Source organism: Tetrahymena thermophila, assembly GCF_000189635.1.
Source record: "Tetrahymena thermophila SB210 genomic scaffold scf_8254167, whole genome shotgun sequence".
Taxonomy (NCBI): Eukaryota; Ciliophora; class Oligohymenophorea; order Hymenostomatida; family Tetrahymenidae; genus Tetrahymena; species Tetrahymena thermophila.
In genome coordinates, this window is record NW_002476075.1 from 21,209 (window position 1) to 39,379 (window position 18,171).

Genomic DNA, 18,171 nt, shown 5'->3' on the forward strand with positions numbered 1-18,171 from the left:
ATTTCAAAAAAAAGAAACTAAGAATAATTTATTCTTTGAAATGATTGATTGATTTGAAAAAAAAATATAATAATTAATTTAAGAAAAATTGATTAAGTTTATTTTCTGAAAAGAATAATGAGTTTAAAAAAGTTAATAATTACCTTAAATATCTTAGTTTTCAGTAAATTTAATAATTTTTGTAAGCGTAAATAAATAAATTTATTTTAATATTAATTTAGATATATTTGCATCCTAGTACTAGGATTGCGGAACATTCTTACAAACTATTGGATTTAATACTACAAGTAGACATTATAATTATAAAAAGCTAAAATTAAATATTTTAATTTTTAAAAAGGTAGTGTGTGCCTTGTTAACTAAGGACACCCAACTTCTGTTAGTGAATTTAGTTAATACTTATCTTCAACCTATTGCTTAAATATTGTAGGAAATATTTGCTCATCTAGTGTTACTTATGTTTCAGGTCCAAACTGTATGTCAAATAGCTAAATATCGGTTATATATAACTCGTAAATTGATTAAAATTCATTATGTTATTTAATTTAATTAAATTTTTACAAATGACAATATTAGATATTTTAGATTAATTTTCTTTTATAACATATTAAATATTATTAATTTTTTATAAGAGTCTAATACTTTTCAAAAGTAGGATTTTACATAAAAGGATCTGTAAATACTGCTTCAACAATAACATCAACAGGTCCTTCATTTTACGTGAATAATTAAGCATATAGTTATAGTACTCTAAACTTTACCAAATATTGCACTAACTACTACTATAATGTTTTTTAAAATACAATCACAATGACCTCAACAAATTATTTGAATGCAACTTTTTCTGTTTTGCCACTGACATAAAAATCCTACTAAACAATATATAGTGCAATTATAGTTGCTTTATAATATGTAAATTTTTTTAATTTTTCTAAAAATTTTTATACTATGTATTTTATAATTAAAATTAAAAATCTTTAAATTTCATAAGTATAAAAATAGTAACCACAATAAATATATTATTTTATTAATTTATATATTAATAAAAATTATAAATAAGCTTTTATTTATTAAAATTTAAAATATTAAAGTGCCCAAATTATTGTACAAGTTGCGATGATAGTGCTTGCTACTCATGTTAATAAGGATATTACCCTGCTGGTTTGAATTGTCTTTAATGCGACCCCTCATGTTTATCCTGTATCGATAGTGGACCATTAAATTGTAGTATTTGTTAGTAATCAGGTTATTTTATCTCTCAAAATTAAAATAATTTGTGTGTTTCATAATGTGATACTACATAAGCATAATATATAGATACCTCAAATCCAAAGCAAAAATATTGTAAAAAATGTGGTAATAGTTTGTGTTAAACTTGTTCGAATTCTACTAGCTGCACAAGCTGTATAAGCGGGTATTATTTAAACAATGGATATTGCCTAAAATGTGATGTATCTTGTTTAACTTGTTCTGGAGCAGGTCCATAAATGTGTACAATTTGCTCATAGGCTAATTATTACATATCAATTATGTAAAATAATATTTGTGCTTCTTCATGTGATCCAGCTTAGGGTCAGTATATAGATACATCTAATGCATAACAAATGTATTGTAGAGTATGTAATAGCCCTTGTATTTTATGTAATAGTAGTACTTCATGCATTTCTTGCTAATAAGGCTTCTATTTAAATGGTAATTAATGTATTAAATGTGATGATTCTTGTTAGTCATGTAATGGTACAGGGCCAAGTAATTGTTTAATTTGCAAATAATCTGGTTATTTTATTTCAATTAAATTAAATAATATTTGCGTTAATCAGTGTGATTTAAGTAAAGCTTAATTTATAGATAACTTATCAAATCCATAATAATAATATTGTGTGCCATGCAGTAATTTATGCTAAACATGTAATAATGCTTCTAGTTGCTCAACATGCATATAAGGTTATTATTTTAATGGAAACTAGTGTTCTAAATGTGATAGTTCATGTTTATCTTGCACTGGATAGGGAGCAGGGAATTGTGATATCTGCTAAAATAGCTATTTTATTTCTGTAAAGTAGAATAATATATGCGTACCTGATTGCAATCTTAATTAAGCTTAGTATGTAGATTAAACTAATCCTAACCAATATTACTGTAGATAGTGCTTAAGCTCTTGCTAAACTTGCACTAGTTAATAAAATTGCACTAGTTGTATATAAGGTTATTATTTAAATCAAAATTAATGCTTAAAATGCAATGATTCTTGTCTATCCTGTACAGGTTCTGATCCTAATAACTGCTCTATCTGTTCACAGCCAGGTTATTATATATCCATAAATTAAAATAATCTATGTGTACCATAGTGTGATCTTAAATAATCATAATATGTAGATTCAAGTAACTCATCTTAATTGTATTGTAGAAAATGCCTTGATTCTTGTTAAACATGTAATGATGGTAAAAGCTGTACTTCTTGTTTATAAGGCTATTATTTAGCTAATAATTTATGTAGTAAGTGTGATAGCTCATGTGCAACATGTTAAGGATCTAGTTCCTCTGATTGTATTATTTGCAATCAAAGTAGTTATTTTATTTCAGTTAAATAAAATAATATTTGTGCTCCACTATGTGATTTATCATAGTCTCAGTTTATTGATAATTCAAATCCTTAGCAAGCATATTGCAGAACATGCATTAGTTCATGCTAAACTTGCACAAATTCAACTAGCTGCACTTCTTGTATTCAAGGGTATTATCTGAATGGAAGTCTATGTTCTTAATGTGATCCTTCTTGCTAATCATGTGCTGGATCTACTTCATCTGATTGTATCATCTGTGCATAAAATGGCTACTATATTTCTATTAATTTGAATAAATAATGTGTAGCTTCATGTAATACTTCGCAAGCATAATACATAGATAATTTAACTAATCCATTATAACCTTATTGCAGATAATGTAGTGCTTTATGCTAAACATGTAGTGATTCTTAAGGTTGCACAACATGCATACAAGGTTATTACTTGTAAGGAAGTTAATGTATTGCTTGCGATTCTTCATGCCTATCGTGTACAAAAGCTGGGCCATCAAACTGTATTGTTTGTTAGCAAAATAGTTACTTAATATCTATAAAATTAAATAATATTTGCGTTGCTAGCTGTGATTTAGCTTTAGGCTAATATATTGACAAGAGTAATCCATAATAATTTTATTGTAGGTAATGTTCTAGCTTTTGTTAGTAATGTACTGATTCATAAAATTGTGCAATATGTGTTTAAGGTTACTATTTAAATGATAATAAATGCTTTTAATGTGATGATTCTTGCTTATCCTGTTTTGGATAGGGACCAAGTAGTTGTACAATTTGCTAATAAATTGGATCATATATTTCAACTAAATTGAATAATTAATGTGTCCAACAATGTGATACTACACAAGCTTAATATGTTGATTCAACTACTAACCCACAACAATATTATTGCAGATAATGCCCTGACTCTTGTCAAGTATGTAATAATGCATCGAGTTGCACTATTTGTAAAATTGGATATTATTTAAATGGAAATATATGCTCTCTATGCGATAATTCTTGTTTGTCTTGCTCTGGCCCAGGATCAAATAATTGCTTAATTTGTAAATAATAAGGTTATTATATTTCTAATAAACTAAATAATAGTTGTGTATCAGAATGCGATACAAGTTAGCAATAGTATGTGGATAGCACTACAAATGCTTCACAGATGTATTGTAAGCAATGTGATTAATCCTGTTTAAAATGTAAAGATGGAAATAGTTGTCTTTCATGCAAAGACGGTTATTATTTTGTTGGAAGTTTATGTTCTCAGTGTCAATTAGGTTATTTTATGAAAGATAATGTATGTACTAAATGTGATGATTCTTGCTAATCTTGTTCAGGGTTAGGACCTACTAATTGCATCATTTGTTCTTAATCTAACTATTATATATCTGTTTCATAAAATAATATTTGTGTGCCTGAATGTGATTTAACATAATCTCAATATATAGATAAAATAACAAATCCTTAATAAATGTATTGTAGAAAATGTCCTAGTTCTTGTTAGAGTTGTAGCAGTGATACAAGTTGTACATCTTGCACATAAGGATATTTTTTAAGCTAGAATCAATGTTATTAATGTGATGCTTCATGCTTAACATGTTCAGGGCCAGGACATGTAAATTGCATCATCTGTGCTTAATCCAATTATTATATATCTGCTAAATAAAATAATTCATGTGTTTCGGTTTGTGATACAACATAAGGTTAGTACATAGATAATTTAACGAATCCGAAGCAAATGTATTGTAAGTTGTGCAACTCATAATGCCAGACTTGTAGTAGCTAATAAAATTGCACTTCATGTGTATAAGGATATTATTTAAACCAAAGTCAGTGCTAGTAATGTGATTCTTCTTGTTTAACTTGCTCAGGAGCGGGTGCATCTGCTTGCTTTATTTGCTATTAATCAGGATTTTATATATCTACTTAGCTAAATAATACTTGTGTTTCTTAATGCGATGTCCATTAAGGCTATTATGTTGATAGTACTACAAATCCATAATAAATGTACTGTAGGTAATGTAGTAGTAATTGCTTAATATGTTCAGACTAGAATAATTGCACATAATGTAATGATGGTTATTTTTTAAATTAAAATTAATGTAAGAAATGTGATTCCTCTTGTTAGTCTTGCTATGGTTCAGATCCAAGTAATTGTGACATTTGTTCTTAAGCAGATTATTTTATTTCAATAAAATTAAATAATATTTGTGTATCTTAATGTGATTTGACCTAAGGCTAATACATAGATACAATTTTTAATTAAAAATAAAAATATTGTAGAGTTTGCCCCTCTTTTTGTCAAACCTGTACAAATTCAATTAACTGTACTTCATGTATCCAAGGCTATTATTTGAATAACAATTAATGCTAAAAATGCGATGATTCATGCCTATCTTGTTCTGGACCTGGCAATTCAAACTGTATTATTTGCTCATAACCAAACTATTACATCTCTACAAAATAAAATAATTAATGTGTTCAATAATGTGACTTAACTTAAGCTTAATATATAGACACAACAACAAATCCATCACAAAAATATTGCAAATAATGCTCTAATTTATGTTAAACTTGTAGTAATTAAGTAAATTGCGATTCTTGTATATAGGGTTATTTTATGGATGGGAATTCTTGTAAATAATGTGATAGCTCATGCTTATCTTGTACTGCTGCTGGCCCAAGCATGTGTAATATATGCATTTCATAAGGATATTTTATATCTATAAAAGAAAACAATAAATGTGTGCCAGTATGTGATACTAATCAAGCTTAATACATAGATAGTTAAACTAATAGTTTATAAAAGTATTGCAGATAATGCAGTAGCCTATGCCAGACTTGTAGTAACTCTTCAAGCTGTAATTCTTGTATATAAGGTTATTATTTGAATGGAAATCAATGCTTTGCATGTGATAATTCTTGTTTGACATGCAGCGGACCAAGTCAAAACAATTGTATAATTTGTAAGTAATTAGGTTACTATATATCTGTAAAATAAAATAATATTTGTGTATAAGATTGTGATTTAAACAGTGCTTAATATATTGATAGCACCACTAATAGTTAACAAAATATTTGTAGACAATGTAATTCAGTCTGTTAAACTTGCAGTAATTAATTAACTTGTAATTCATGCATACAGGGTTATTATTTAAAGGATAGTTAATGTAATTAGTGTGATGTATCATGCAAAACTTGCACAGGACCTGAAGCTTCAAAATGTGTCATTTGCTAATAAAGTAATTATTATATTTCAATTAAGTAAAATAATATTTGTGTTCCATCTTGCGATTAGTCCCAAGCTTAATTTGTAGATACTACGACAAATTAATTATAAAAATACTGCAGGCCTTGTAATACTCTTTGCTAAACTTGTAACAATTAAATAAGTTGTCTTAGTTGCCTCTAAGGATATTATTTAAATGGAAATTCATGCAATTTGTGCGATGATTCATGTTTATCTTGTTCTGGATAAGGACCAACAAATTGTACTGTCTGTAAATAAGCAGGATATTATATTTCTACTAAGTAAAATAATAGTTGTGTTTCTTCATGTGATATAAGCTAGGCATAGTTTATAGATACTACTACCAATTAACAGTAAAAATATTGTAGATAATGTGCAAGTTTATGCTAGACTTGTAGCAATTAGTCAAGTTGCAATAGCTGTATAACAGGGTATTTTTTAAATGGAAATTAGTGTCTTTAATGCGATAAAAGTTGTTAATCTTGTTCTGGCTTGGGATCAAATAATTGTATAGTTTGTTCTTAATCAGGCTACTTTATTTCAACTAAGCTTAATAACGTTTGTGTATAATCATGTGATACCAGTTAAGCTTAATATATAGATTCAACTACTAATCCATTTCAAAAATATTGTAGATAGTGCAATTTATTATGTTAAACTTGTAATAATTCTGCAACTTGCTTAACATGCATAGATGGTTATTATTTAAGTGGAAACTAATGTTTGTAATGTGATAGCTCTTGCTCAACTTGCTTCGGTCCTAGCCAAAGCAATTGTATTATTTGTTATTAGCCAAATTAATATATTTCAATTAAGTAAAATAATATTTGTATACCTGAATGCGATATCTCTTAAGCTTAGTTTATTGATTCTACTACTAATCCTTCATAGAAATATTGTAGATAGTGTATTTAGTATTGTTAAATCTGTTCAAATGCAACCAGCTGTACAACTTGCATGTAAGGTTACGTATTGAACGGAGGTACTTGCTAGGCTTGTGGATAAGGTAAATACCAAAGTGGGAATACATGTTTACCATGTGATGGGTCTTGTAATAGCTGTAAAGGTCCCGGGGTGAGTAACTGCACAATATGCTAATAATCGAACTATTATATTTCTACAAAATTAAATAACTAATGTGTTTAACAGTGCGATACAACTTAATCATAGTACATTGATACCACAAATCCATTATAAATGTATTGTAGATAGTGTAATTAATCTTGTTTAACTTGCAAAGATGGAGTTAGCTGCATTACATGTAACTAAGGATATTATTAAAATGGAGACTAATGCCTTGCATGTGATATTTCTTGTCTATCTTGCTTTGGCCCAAATCCATCAAATTGTATTATTTGTAAATAATCTAATTATTATATTTCAATTAAATAAAATAATATTTGCGTTTCTTCATGTGATTTGAGTTAAGCCTAATATGTTGATAAAAGTAACCCATAATAACTTTACTGTAGATAATGTCAATAGTAATGTTAAACATGTTAAGACTCATCTAGTTGCACAAAATGCTCTTAAGGTTACTATATGGTTGGTAATTAATGCTAAAAATGTGATAGTTCTTGCTCATATTGCACAGGCCCTAATCAAAATTAATGTACTATATGCTTACAACCAGGATATTTTATTTCTGTTAGATAAAATAACATTTGTATTCCAATATGTGATTTGTCATAAGCTTAATATATTAATTTAACCATAAATCCTTTATAGTAATATTGCAGCTAATGTTCTACTTTATGCTAGACTTGTTAAGATTCTTAAAGTTGCACTAGTTGCATAAAAGGATATTATTTCTTTCAAAATAACTGTTATAAATGCGATACTACATGCTTATCTTGTGTAGGACCTGGTCCTAATAATTGTCTTGTATGCTCTAAGCCTGGCTATTATATTTCTAAATAATAGAATAATATTTGCACTTCTTAATGTGATACTACTTAATCATACTATGTAGACTCTATAACTAATCCAGATTAAAAGATATGTCAATAATGCAGTTTGAATTGTCTAATTTGTAGTAGCTCAACAATTTGCAATTAATGTATGCAGGGGTTTTATTTAAATGGAAACATATGTTCTCCATGCATGTAGGGATATTATTTAAATGGAAATTAATGCTCTCCATGTGACAATTCATGTAAAATATGCTCTGGACCAGGTCCTAATAATTGTATAGTTTGCTCAAATTCAAATTACTTTATTTCTTAAGTTTAAAATAACTTATGTGTTCCAATTTGCAAGTTAAATTAGGCTCAATATATAGATTCTACTACTAATGCTTTATAAAGTTACTGTAGGTAATGCCCAAATAACTGTTAAACTTGCAGTAGCGGAACTTCTTGCACTTCATGTTATTCTGGGTTCTTTTTAAGCTCAAGCTAATGTACTCTTTGCTTTTAAGGCTATTACTTAGATGGAAATTAGTGCTTATAGTGCGATAGCTCCTGTTTGTCTTGTAATGGGCCTGGACCAAATAACTGCATAGTATGCTCATAGCCAAACTCTTTTATTTCTACTATATAAAATAATATATGTACATCATTATGTGACTTATCATAGGGTTAATTTATAGATAAATACACAAATTAATAATAATAAATTTGTAGGTCATGTGGAAGTTTATGCTAAACTTGTGATGCTTAAAATATATGCACATCTTGCGTTTAGGGCTTTTTCTTGAGTGGTAATGTATGCTCTCCTTGCATTTAAGGGTAATATTTTGATGGTGTTTAATGTGTTCAATGTGATGATTCATGTTAGTTATGCAATGGACCAGCTAAAACTGATTGCATAAAGTGTAAGGATAACTTATACTTTTAACAAAGTACATCTTTATGTGTAGCAAATTGTGATATTAATGAATTTGTTTAAAACAAAAATTGTATAAAATGTGATATATCCTGCTCAAGCTGTTTAGGACTTTAAAATTGCTTATAATGCAATAAAGGGTATTATTTTTTCCAAAATACTTGCGTTAAAAATTGCCCAAATGGATACTAAGGTAACCCAGTCACATTTAGTTGTGATTTTTGTGAAGACTATACCAATAAATCTTGTTAATCTTGTTATTCTACTTGTAAGTACTGTTAGATAGGTGGAATATAAACAAATTAATGTATAAGCTGTTTTAGTTAAGTTAGATATTTAGATTAAAATAACTTCTGTCAATGCTTAAATCCTAATGATAAAAGAAATGATTTCTATTTTTGCAGCTATAAAAATATTGCAGTACTTAATATTTTTTTAAGCGAAAAGATTCCTTAACTCTTAATTGATTTTGGATCGCCTATTATTAGTCTTATTACTTAAGCTTCATCACCTCAATCCCTATGTTAGAATATTTTTAATCCATTAACTACTAAATTAATTGGATAAGACTCCTCTTGCCAAATTTCATAAAATTTCTTAATTGTTAATTTAAGTAAATTTTTACTTTATAAAACATTAATTTGGAAAATTAAATTTAACATTTTAATTTGGTTTATTAAGATTGTTAGAAATAATTTTAATTTTCAAATTTTTAATAATAATATTTGGTTAAAATTTTAAAAATAGTAATAAAATTAATTGAAAGCAATTATTTTTAAATATAAATTAAATAATTTTTATTGATATAAAGTTTAAATTAATTATTTTAATATTATTAATAAAGCTGATTCATCGACAATAATGGAAGGAAACAAAGTAATATTATAACCCTTAAAGCTATAATTTAAAGATTATGACGTTCCTATTGATACTTTTTATAGAAATATAGTAAATTAAAATTATATTAACCCTGAAATTATATAATTTGACTTTAAACCTATTTAAAATACATGCGATCCTATAATTATATCTTTAAAAAATATTTAAAATGATGCTTAAAGAGGTTTCTAGTTAATTAAATGGTAGTTTTAGCATATAACTACTGACCTGACATCAGAATAATAATCATAAATTAATTAAATGATTTTTCAAGCAAATAAATACTAAAATACTACTTTAATTTTGAATCCTAAATACATTCCCTCCGATTAAAATATTACAATTTAATTTAATTATCTTCTCAAAGTTAATAAGGCTAGTTAATAGGAATTTAAAATATTTTATCAAAAATAAAAAGTAATTTCTCTTAATTGGGTATAATCAAATTATCCTCCACTTTTCAGGTAAATTTTTTAATTATCTTATTCATATAAAAATTATTATTTTAAAAAAAAAGATATATGAGCTTGTCTTTCTACTTTTAATTTTATGTTTAGATATGCGATTTAGGAAATTTTATTCTGAATTAATATGAACCTTTAGATATAAGTATAGATTCACAATATCCTTAATTTAGATAAACTCTTAAAAATTATGCACAGTAAAATTTTGAAATTAACATCCCTCCATATACACTGCCCTACAATTATACCTTGGATTTAAATGTAATATATTATTCTTTAAATTTTATAAATATTTTTAAAATAAGAGCTTCGAAAAAGCATTTTTCATTGATTTTTAAATGAAATATCTATTAATTTTTGTTTAATAAATTAAATTCTTTTAATATTAATAAAATAAATTATCTTATTTAAATTATTTCATCAAATAAATGTTGATAATTCATAAATTTCTAACATAAGTTAAAAAAACAACTTTTAAAATTCTAAAACTATTAATGAATTCTTTTAAACTTTTATTCTCCTCTATAATATAAAGAAAAAGTGATACTTAAAAAAAATATTAAAAATAATGAGCTTCAAATAGAAGTAGAATAGAAATTTGAATATAATTTTAGTTAGCAAAAAGTATGTGTTTTAACAACTAAAGCAGCAACAATAAAATATCTTTACCTTTTTAATTTCAAGAAACTGAAGGAAATATTATTATTTTGAGATAAAAAAGATTTTTAGGTGAATAGAAGAATGAGAAAATTTTTTTATGAAATATTTTAATTTTTTTTTAATTTTGAATTAATTCAAATAATAAAACTAGTAAATACGTTTAAATTTTTTATTTCCTTTTATAATTTAGACATTTATTTTATTTTTTTCTTAACTTGAATTAAATAATAAAAAACTTCATTGAAATCATAAAGATTTTTAAAATTTAAAGTATATTAAATATTAAGTAAATATTTCAAAAAATTATTAATTTGAGCTCTAAAAATGATTTCAATAAATAATTTTAAATTTATAATAGTAATAAAATTTTAAATAATATATTTAAAATTAAAAAAAGGTAACTGTGAATTTAAATTAATAAAAGAACATCATCAAATTCCAAAATATATAACTAAATATATTACAATCTAGTTTATATATTTCGATATTAGGAGGATCAAACTTCATTTCGAGCTACTAAAATTAGCTTAATCTAACTTCAAAATTTAGAGATTATGAAATAAAAGAAGAATTTTCTCCTTAAAATATTGATTTCTCATGGGATTGCAAAAGTCTTAATTCATAAGATAATTTGTGCTATGATTAATATAATAATAAATATTAGATCCAATCTAAATTAAGTAGCTTATTGATCCCAGCAGGTACATTTATGCCATATAGTGTACTCCAGTTTACAGTTACTGCAATAAAAGACACTCGATAATCAAATTTTTCTGTAGTTTGTACTTTCACTGAAATAGATATATTACCTTTAAGGGTTGTTTTACCAACATAGTATTAAGAATAAAAGATTAATTTAAATTAAGATATCACAATTTCTATGGAATACGACTAATAACTATCTGATAGTTATACTTACGCAGGAACAATATATTATAATGAAAATGTAGTTGGAACTTTAAATTTTGATTATTATTAAGTCAAATTTAGAATTTGGAATTATTTTTCTGAAGTAGATCCTTCAAATAATATAATTTAAATTCGTTTTTCTCTCTATTCTCCTTCTTCTCTGATGCCTAGTTTAACGACGATAAATATTTATATAAACATTCCTCCTTAAAATTGTATTTTAACTATTAATCCAGCTTAAGGAATAGCTCTTCAAACACAATTCTTTATTCAGATGTCTAATTGCTAAGACTAAGATACTCCTTTGACATACTAATTTTTTTATTATATTTCCTAACAAGATTACTAGTTAGAATTGATCTAACCATAGAATATTTTAAGAAGATAAATAGTAGATTAAACGATACATAATTATATAAATACAATTTTACCATAAGGAAATCTAATAATTATGGCTTAGGCTATTGATTCTTAGTATGGAGTTTCAAATACTACTGTGTAAGTTTAAGTTTAACAGTAATAAAATAAATCTAATTTGGATTATATTAATGACAAAAGTGTACTTATTTTACAGAACTAATAATCATAATACATAAATAAAGATTAATTTTCTGTTTTAAATATTATAGGAGAAGATTTAAGTTAGCAAAAATTTGAAGGAATAGATAAATTAAAATTAAATCTAATTGCATATTAATAGAAACAAAGTTTGCTTTTACCAAAATATTCACTTTTACCAACTTCAACAAATAAAATAACATAAAAAATAATATAGTCATTAATATTATCTTAAGAAAATGTAAGTTAATAACAATAAATTTTAGATTATACTTAGACCTTAATATATAAAACTTAAGAATTAATTTCTAATAATAATATGACATAAAATCAACAAAACAATGATTATGTCATTTAAAATTTAATAGATTCATATAAACTGTTAGATGAAATTATGAAACAAAAAAAAAATAAAACTGATATTGATTATTAATTTTATATCTAACTATCAAATGACATAGGAGGAATTCTTTAAAGTTTATCATTTCCAAATTAAGGAGTTATGACTCTAAATGGTAATGTATCAAGTATTTTATTGGACACTATAACTGAAAAAAATTTACGCAAGTATGCTCTGCCTTCATAAGATATTTAGAATTTAAATTAACTGAACACATTCAATATTATTTAAAATACTTTTACAGAGAATATTTATGAAAATTCTGTTGCTTTTTAAGATTATGTTAATTAATTAAATAAAGAAACATAAAGTAATACATTTACCTTTTCTAAGAATAAATTAATATTTGTTAACATAACAAATACCAAAAATAAAACGTAAATAAACAATTATAACATTAAGTATTAATTTATTAACAGTTCTTCGAATTTAATTTATAATATGACTTGCTTATAATATAAATATTCTAGTTGGAGTAAATAAAACTGTAGCATACTTAATTAAGGAGATAATTAATATACTTGTTTATGTAAAGAATAGCTACCAACGACTATTATTGAAGACATTGATAGTATAGTACTAACAAATGATATATAGACCAGTTACGAGTAATATGGTATGAAAGTAATTTATAATTATGCAGTGTTTTGGATGGCTTAAGTATTTACTATAATTTGCTTTGGGCTGTTTGTTTTAGGCAGACACTTGGATTTCAAAACTTCAACTCTAAATAATTATAGAAAGCAAAAATAAAACTTTTAAATTGAAAATACCATTGAAAATCAACAAAAATAAGCAAATTAAATTTTAGAGTTATAGCTAGAATAGTTAAATTTGAAGAAAGAAGATTAATTTTATAAAACAGAAAATAAAATATAAGAATAAGATAATTTTAGCAATTAAAAAATTTTATCATAGCAGAATGAAGAAAAATTCTTAAAATCAGAAAAATCAGAAAAATCATAAAAATCAGAAAAAGGAGAAAAATTATCTAATTAAAAATAAGAAAATAGAAAAAAATTTGTAAAATTTGTTAATTATCAGGAAAACATTAATTAGTTAGAATAATAAGAAGATAATAAGTCAAATGAAATTAATTAAAGTAGAAAATAAGATTAAATACAAAAAATATAACAAATTAAAAAGTAGAATTATATTGAAGATATTGAAGACAGATAGAGCCGTTAAAACACAGCAAATATATTTAATAGACATTCTTTTGTTAAAAAAATATTAATTTTTCATCCAACATTTGGTATTTATTATATTTTTAGCAATAATATTTCAAGATCAGCTCGTTTCTCACTATTTTACTTAAAAATAATCCATTCTTTGGCTTTGTCTATTTAATCTTTTCACTCTATACAAAATCTCAAATAGATTCTTTTTGGATTTCTGAACGCTAGCATAGTAGAAATTGGTTCATTTATGTTATCAATAATATTTTAAAAAGGGGCAGTTGGAAAAATTTTATCAATAATATTCTAGATTTTATTAGGGTCATTTTATTATTACAGCATGGTAGCATTAACCTATGGACAAAAACCATCTGATTCAAATTAATTTATTTAATTATTTGCAATACTTGTCACTATTAATATTATTGCAGTTCAAACATTTGTATCACTACTAAAGATTATTATTGCATAGCTTCATTTTAAAACCAATAGCACAATAATTAAAAAATTATACAGCGTCTTAAAACTGAAGTAGGATATATTAAATATTGATGATTGAAATTCAAAAGTATTTTTTAAATATTTTATAAATTTACTTTTATTATCTATTTTATGTAATTATCTATCTGTATTTAAAAATTATTTAAATCATTTTTTTTCTTTATTTTTTTTGATTTATTATAAAAATAGTAATTAAAATTGAATAATATTTATTCAATAGTTATTTATTTACCCCTTTAATATTTATTTTAGATTAATTTTCTATTATTAAAATCCTATTTTTTGTTTATAAATATTTTAATTCTCAAATTATTTAATTTTTTTATTAAATAGAATAAATTTAATAGTATTCATATTTTTAATAAAATAAAATTAATACACTATAATCATAATACTTATTATTGTAAATTATTTAAAAATAATAAAATTTATAATCTTAATTTTATCATAAATTGTTAAATCATAAACATTCAAAATCAAATAAAGATTGAAATTAAATATAATAAGATAAATACTTTTTTATGATATATAAATAAATAAAATATCAATATTGATATATTTCATCTAAGCAATTTTGCTTTATAGTATAAAAACAAAAATGCTATTATATTATTACTTATAAATAATATTATTTAGCATATTACGCATACCCATTTGTCCAAATCAAAGTGTAATTGTTCAACAGGATTGTATATCATAGTTTTTCCTGAAAATAAATCATTAATTATGGCATTATTTGAATAAAATATAGGAGTAAGATACCTGCACCAAGATACATACTCAGGTAATTCATTGAGATTTTTATATACACCAGAAAACATTACTTAAGGCACCAAAAAACCAATGATAAATGAAATAGCCACTTTAGATTATTGAAACATAGCACTTGAAAGGATACCTACCGAATTTCCGATATTTGTAATTAAAATGAAATTCAAAGCAAAAAAAAAGAAATTGGAAGTAGATCCTTCAAATCCTATCATAAAAAAGCAAATTAAAGAGACTTATAAACCAAAATATGAGCAAAGTATTATTTCAGGAAGCATTTTAGATAAATAATAATTTAAAGCTGAATACATCTAAGAATTATATTCCTTCATGAATACTTCTTTTTCTGAAGAAAAAGTAATAGTTTAAGGATTTATACTTTAAAAGAAGCATCCTAGCCCTAGTAACAAAATACATTTACAGATTTAAAAGACATCTTATGGAGATTCAGTTTTGTTTCCAATATTAAAATAGATTAAACCATAGAATAGATTAGTAAAAAGATATTAAAAAAACCTTGCTTTTAACAGAATTCTGTTTCTTTTTATATTTAATAATTATCTTTTTATCAAAATTTTGCATACGCTAGTAAAATTTTAAAAGTTTTATTTTTTCAGTAATAAATCTAATTTATGTTTGCATATTTCTTTAGTGTTATCTTAATTTACTTATTCAAGTTAATTAGATAATTAATCGCTTTGTTGTTGTTATGTATTTAATAATTTTTCTTAAATTAATTGATTTTATGATTGCACTAGACTCATTATGTAATCTGCAGGATTTTATAGTATGGGAAAATAAAATCCTTATTTTTCAAAGTAGTCTTTTATATTTTATCTATGACCATTATATATAAATCTTCCTTCACAAAGAAAAGTAACTTAATCAAAAAGTTCCCAAATATCTGAAGAAGGCTAGTGAACTGTGAAAATAATCACGCAACTTTATTCTTCAGCATATTTCTTTAGCATTTTAATTATCACAAAAGCTGTAAAGGAATCCAATCCACTAGTAGGCTCGTCTAAAAATAAAATTTTTGGGTTTCCTATTAATTCAATTCCTATACAAACTCTTTTTTTCTCGCCCCCTATTTTATTAAATTAAATTTTAACATTTGAATACTGAAATTAAATCATAATATAATTTAATAATAAAAATATTACCTGAAATTCCTCTATTTATATGATCACCTATTAAAGTGTTTTAACATTTTTAAAGCATAAGTAGATTAATAATTTTATCTACTTATTATTATCTTTTTTCGTAGCTCAAATGTTATAGTTTAAGGTTTGATGCAAATTCAAAATACTCTCTGACAGTTAAGGTTGGTAGTAAAATGTCGTCTTGCTAAGCATAATTAGCAAAACATTAAAACAATCTTTAATCATACTCTAAACCATTAATTGTTGACTGACCTTCAACTTTATGCTTTTTGAAGCTATTTTAAAATTATTATTATTTTTATCTATTTATTAAACTAATTTTTAATTTGAAATACTCTATCTTTTTGGCTAATACATTTAAGAAAGAAGTTTTCCCAGACCCAGATCCTCCCATAATAGCATTTAACCCTGTTTTGAAGGTTCCACTTAAGTTATCTAATACCTTTCTTTCTTTTTTTCCATCGTTTACATAATAGCAAATGTTGTTATAGCTGATATTCAAGTTATATTATTATGGTTATGTTTAAAGGTATTCCTCATAATCAAATTTGGACATTTTTAGAAATAATTTTGAATTTTATAATTTATTTATTAGTTTAATATAATACCAAAAATAAAGCTTTTGAAACATATTTAAATGTAAAATAATGTAATAGATACTTATGCATCGAACTATTTTGTAATTAAATTGAGTCAAAATTTGTAGACAGAATAAAAAGCTAAACTATTTACTTTCAAATGCCATTATTTATATTAATTTATATAATAATTAGATTTATTTTTAATCAAGTAAAAAATATTTTAATATTTTTCCAAAATAGTTTAAAATGGTGAAAAAATGAAGATATTGAAATAAATAGTTATATTTATATTTGGATTTAAGTAATAACTACAAAACATATTGATTTAAAAATAGGATTAATTATTTACTTATTTATTTATTCAGAAATGCTAATTTTTTACCATCAATTTATAATTAATTTATCTTTAGATCGAACAAAACTAAATTTCAAAATATATCTATTTATGTAAAAAATATCTATTCATAATGATCATATTTTAAGGAAAATTTATTTAATATAAAATTGAAATAATTTTCCAATCATATTTTCATTTTATCTTTTTTTTTTAGATAGATGAAACTAACAAAACTAAATTAATAAATTTCCCTTTCAATTTTTTTTCTACTGAAATAAATAGATTTTTACAAAATTAGCTTGAATATATATCATAGACCTATTTAAACAAAATAAAGTATACAAATACTCTATCAAATAATTAATAATTTATACAAATTTTTCGAAAGCAGTAACTGTACTTTTTTGCGGTGGAATTAATAATATGATTTAACAAAATTTAAAATTAAAAAAATTATTTAATTAATAATATATATATATGATACTAATAATAATAATTAGAGCTACTTTTTTTGAAACCTCTTTTTTATTTTTTAAAACAAATTTTTAAAAATTGTAAAAAAAATTAAAAAAATAATTTTTTTGAATAAAAGATAATTTTTATTTATTTTGAATCTAAATTTTGAATTCATAAATAATTTACATACTATTGATAGAAATATATAAATGAATAGTTAGTATTTTGAGCAATTGAATAGTAAATAATAAATAAATTCATACACTTGAATTAATAAAAAGGATATTAGTTAGTTGATAATTTAGAAGTTTTTAGAAAGATAAATTAAAGTGGCTATTAAGCATCAAAAGAAATAAATTATTTTTCTTTCAATATTTTGTAATTTATGTTTTGTTAAAATATTTTTTAGACAATTTATTTCAATTAATAACTCATATTAACAATATAAATAAATATTTTTCATACCATTATATGGTTTTAAATTTTTATTAGATTTTTGTCTGATATCATCATTATTAATTTCTTCTTAACATTACATTTAACAAATTTAATAAAACTTTTAATTTTCTTCTTCTTTTTTACAAATTATTTAATTTGCTTCTTACCTAACAATAGAAAAAGTATTCAAGTGTAAAATTAGTAATAATCTACTTAAAATACGTAATTTGTTGTATTTTA

At 23.8% G+C, this 18,171-nt stretch overlaps 2 protein-coding genes across 2 annotated transcripts; one reads left to right on the forward strand and one right to left on the reverse strand. All coding sequences in view use genetic code 6, as the record gives it.

Moving 5' to 3' along the window:
• Nucleotides 1-117: 117 nt before the first annotated feature.
• TTHERM_01002620 (zinc finger LSD1 subclass family protein) lies at nt 118-14,246 on the forward strand (the record flags this gene model as incomplete). The annotated part of the gene is made up of 7 exons (XM_001030860.2): nt 118-512; nt 633-912; nt 1,092-1,749; nt 1,849-9,252; nt 9,484-9,982; nt 10,036-10,243; nt 11,040-14,246. The coding sequence occupies 7 exons, from the start codon at nt 118-120 to the stop codon at nt 14,244-14,246; spliced, it is 12,651 nt and encodes a 4,216-aa protein (XP_001030860.2).
• A 486-nt stretch (nt 14,247-14,732) lies between these two features.
• TTHERM_01002630 (ABC transporter family protein) lies at nt 14,733-16,675 on the reverse strand (the record flags this gene model as incomplete). Its single annotated transcript, XM_001030861.2, has 4 exons — nt 14,733-14,765; nt 14,833-16,043; nt 16,120-16,394; nt 16,455-16,675. 4 exons carry the CDS (start codon nt 16,673-16,675, stop codon nt 14,733-14,735), a joined length of 1,740 nt encoding a protein of 579 aa, XP_001030861.2.
• Between the last annotated feature and the right edge of the window lie 1,496 nt (nt 16,676-18,171).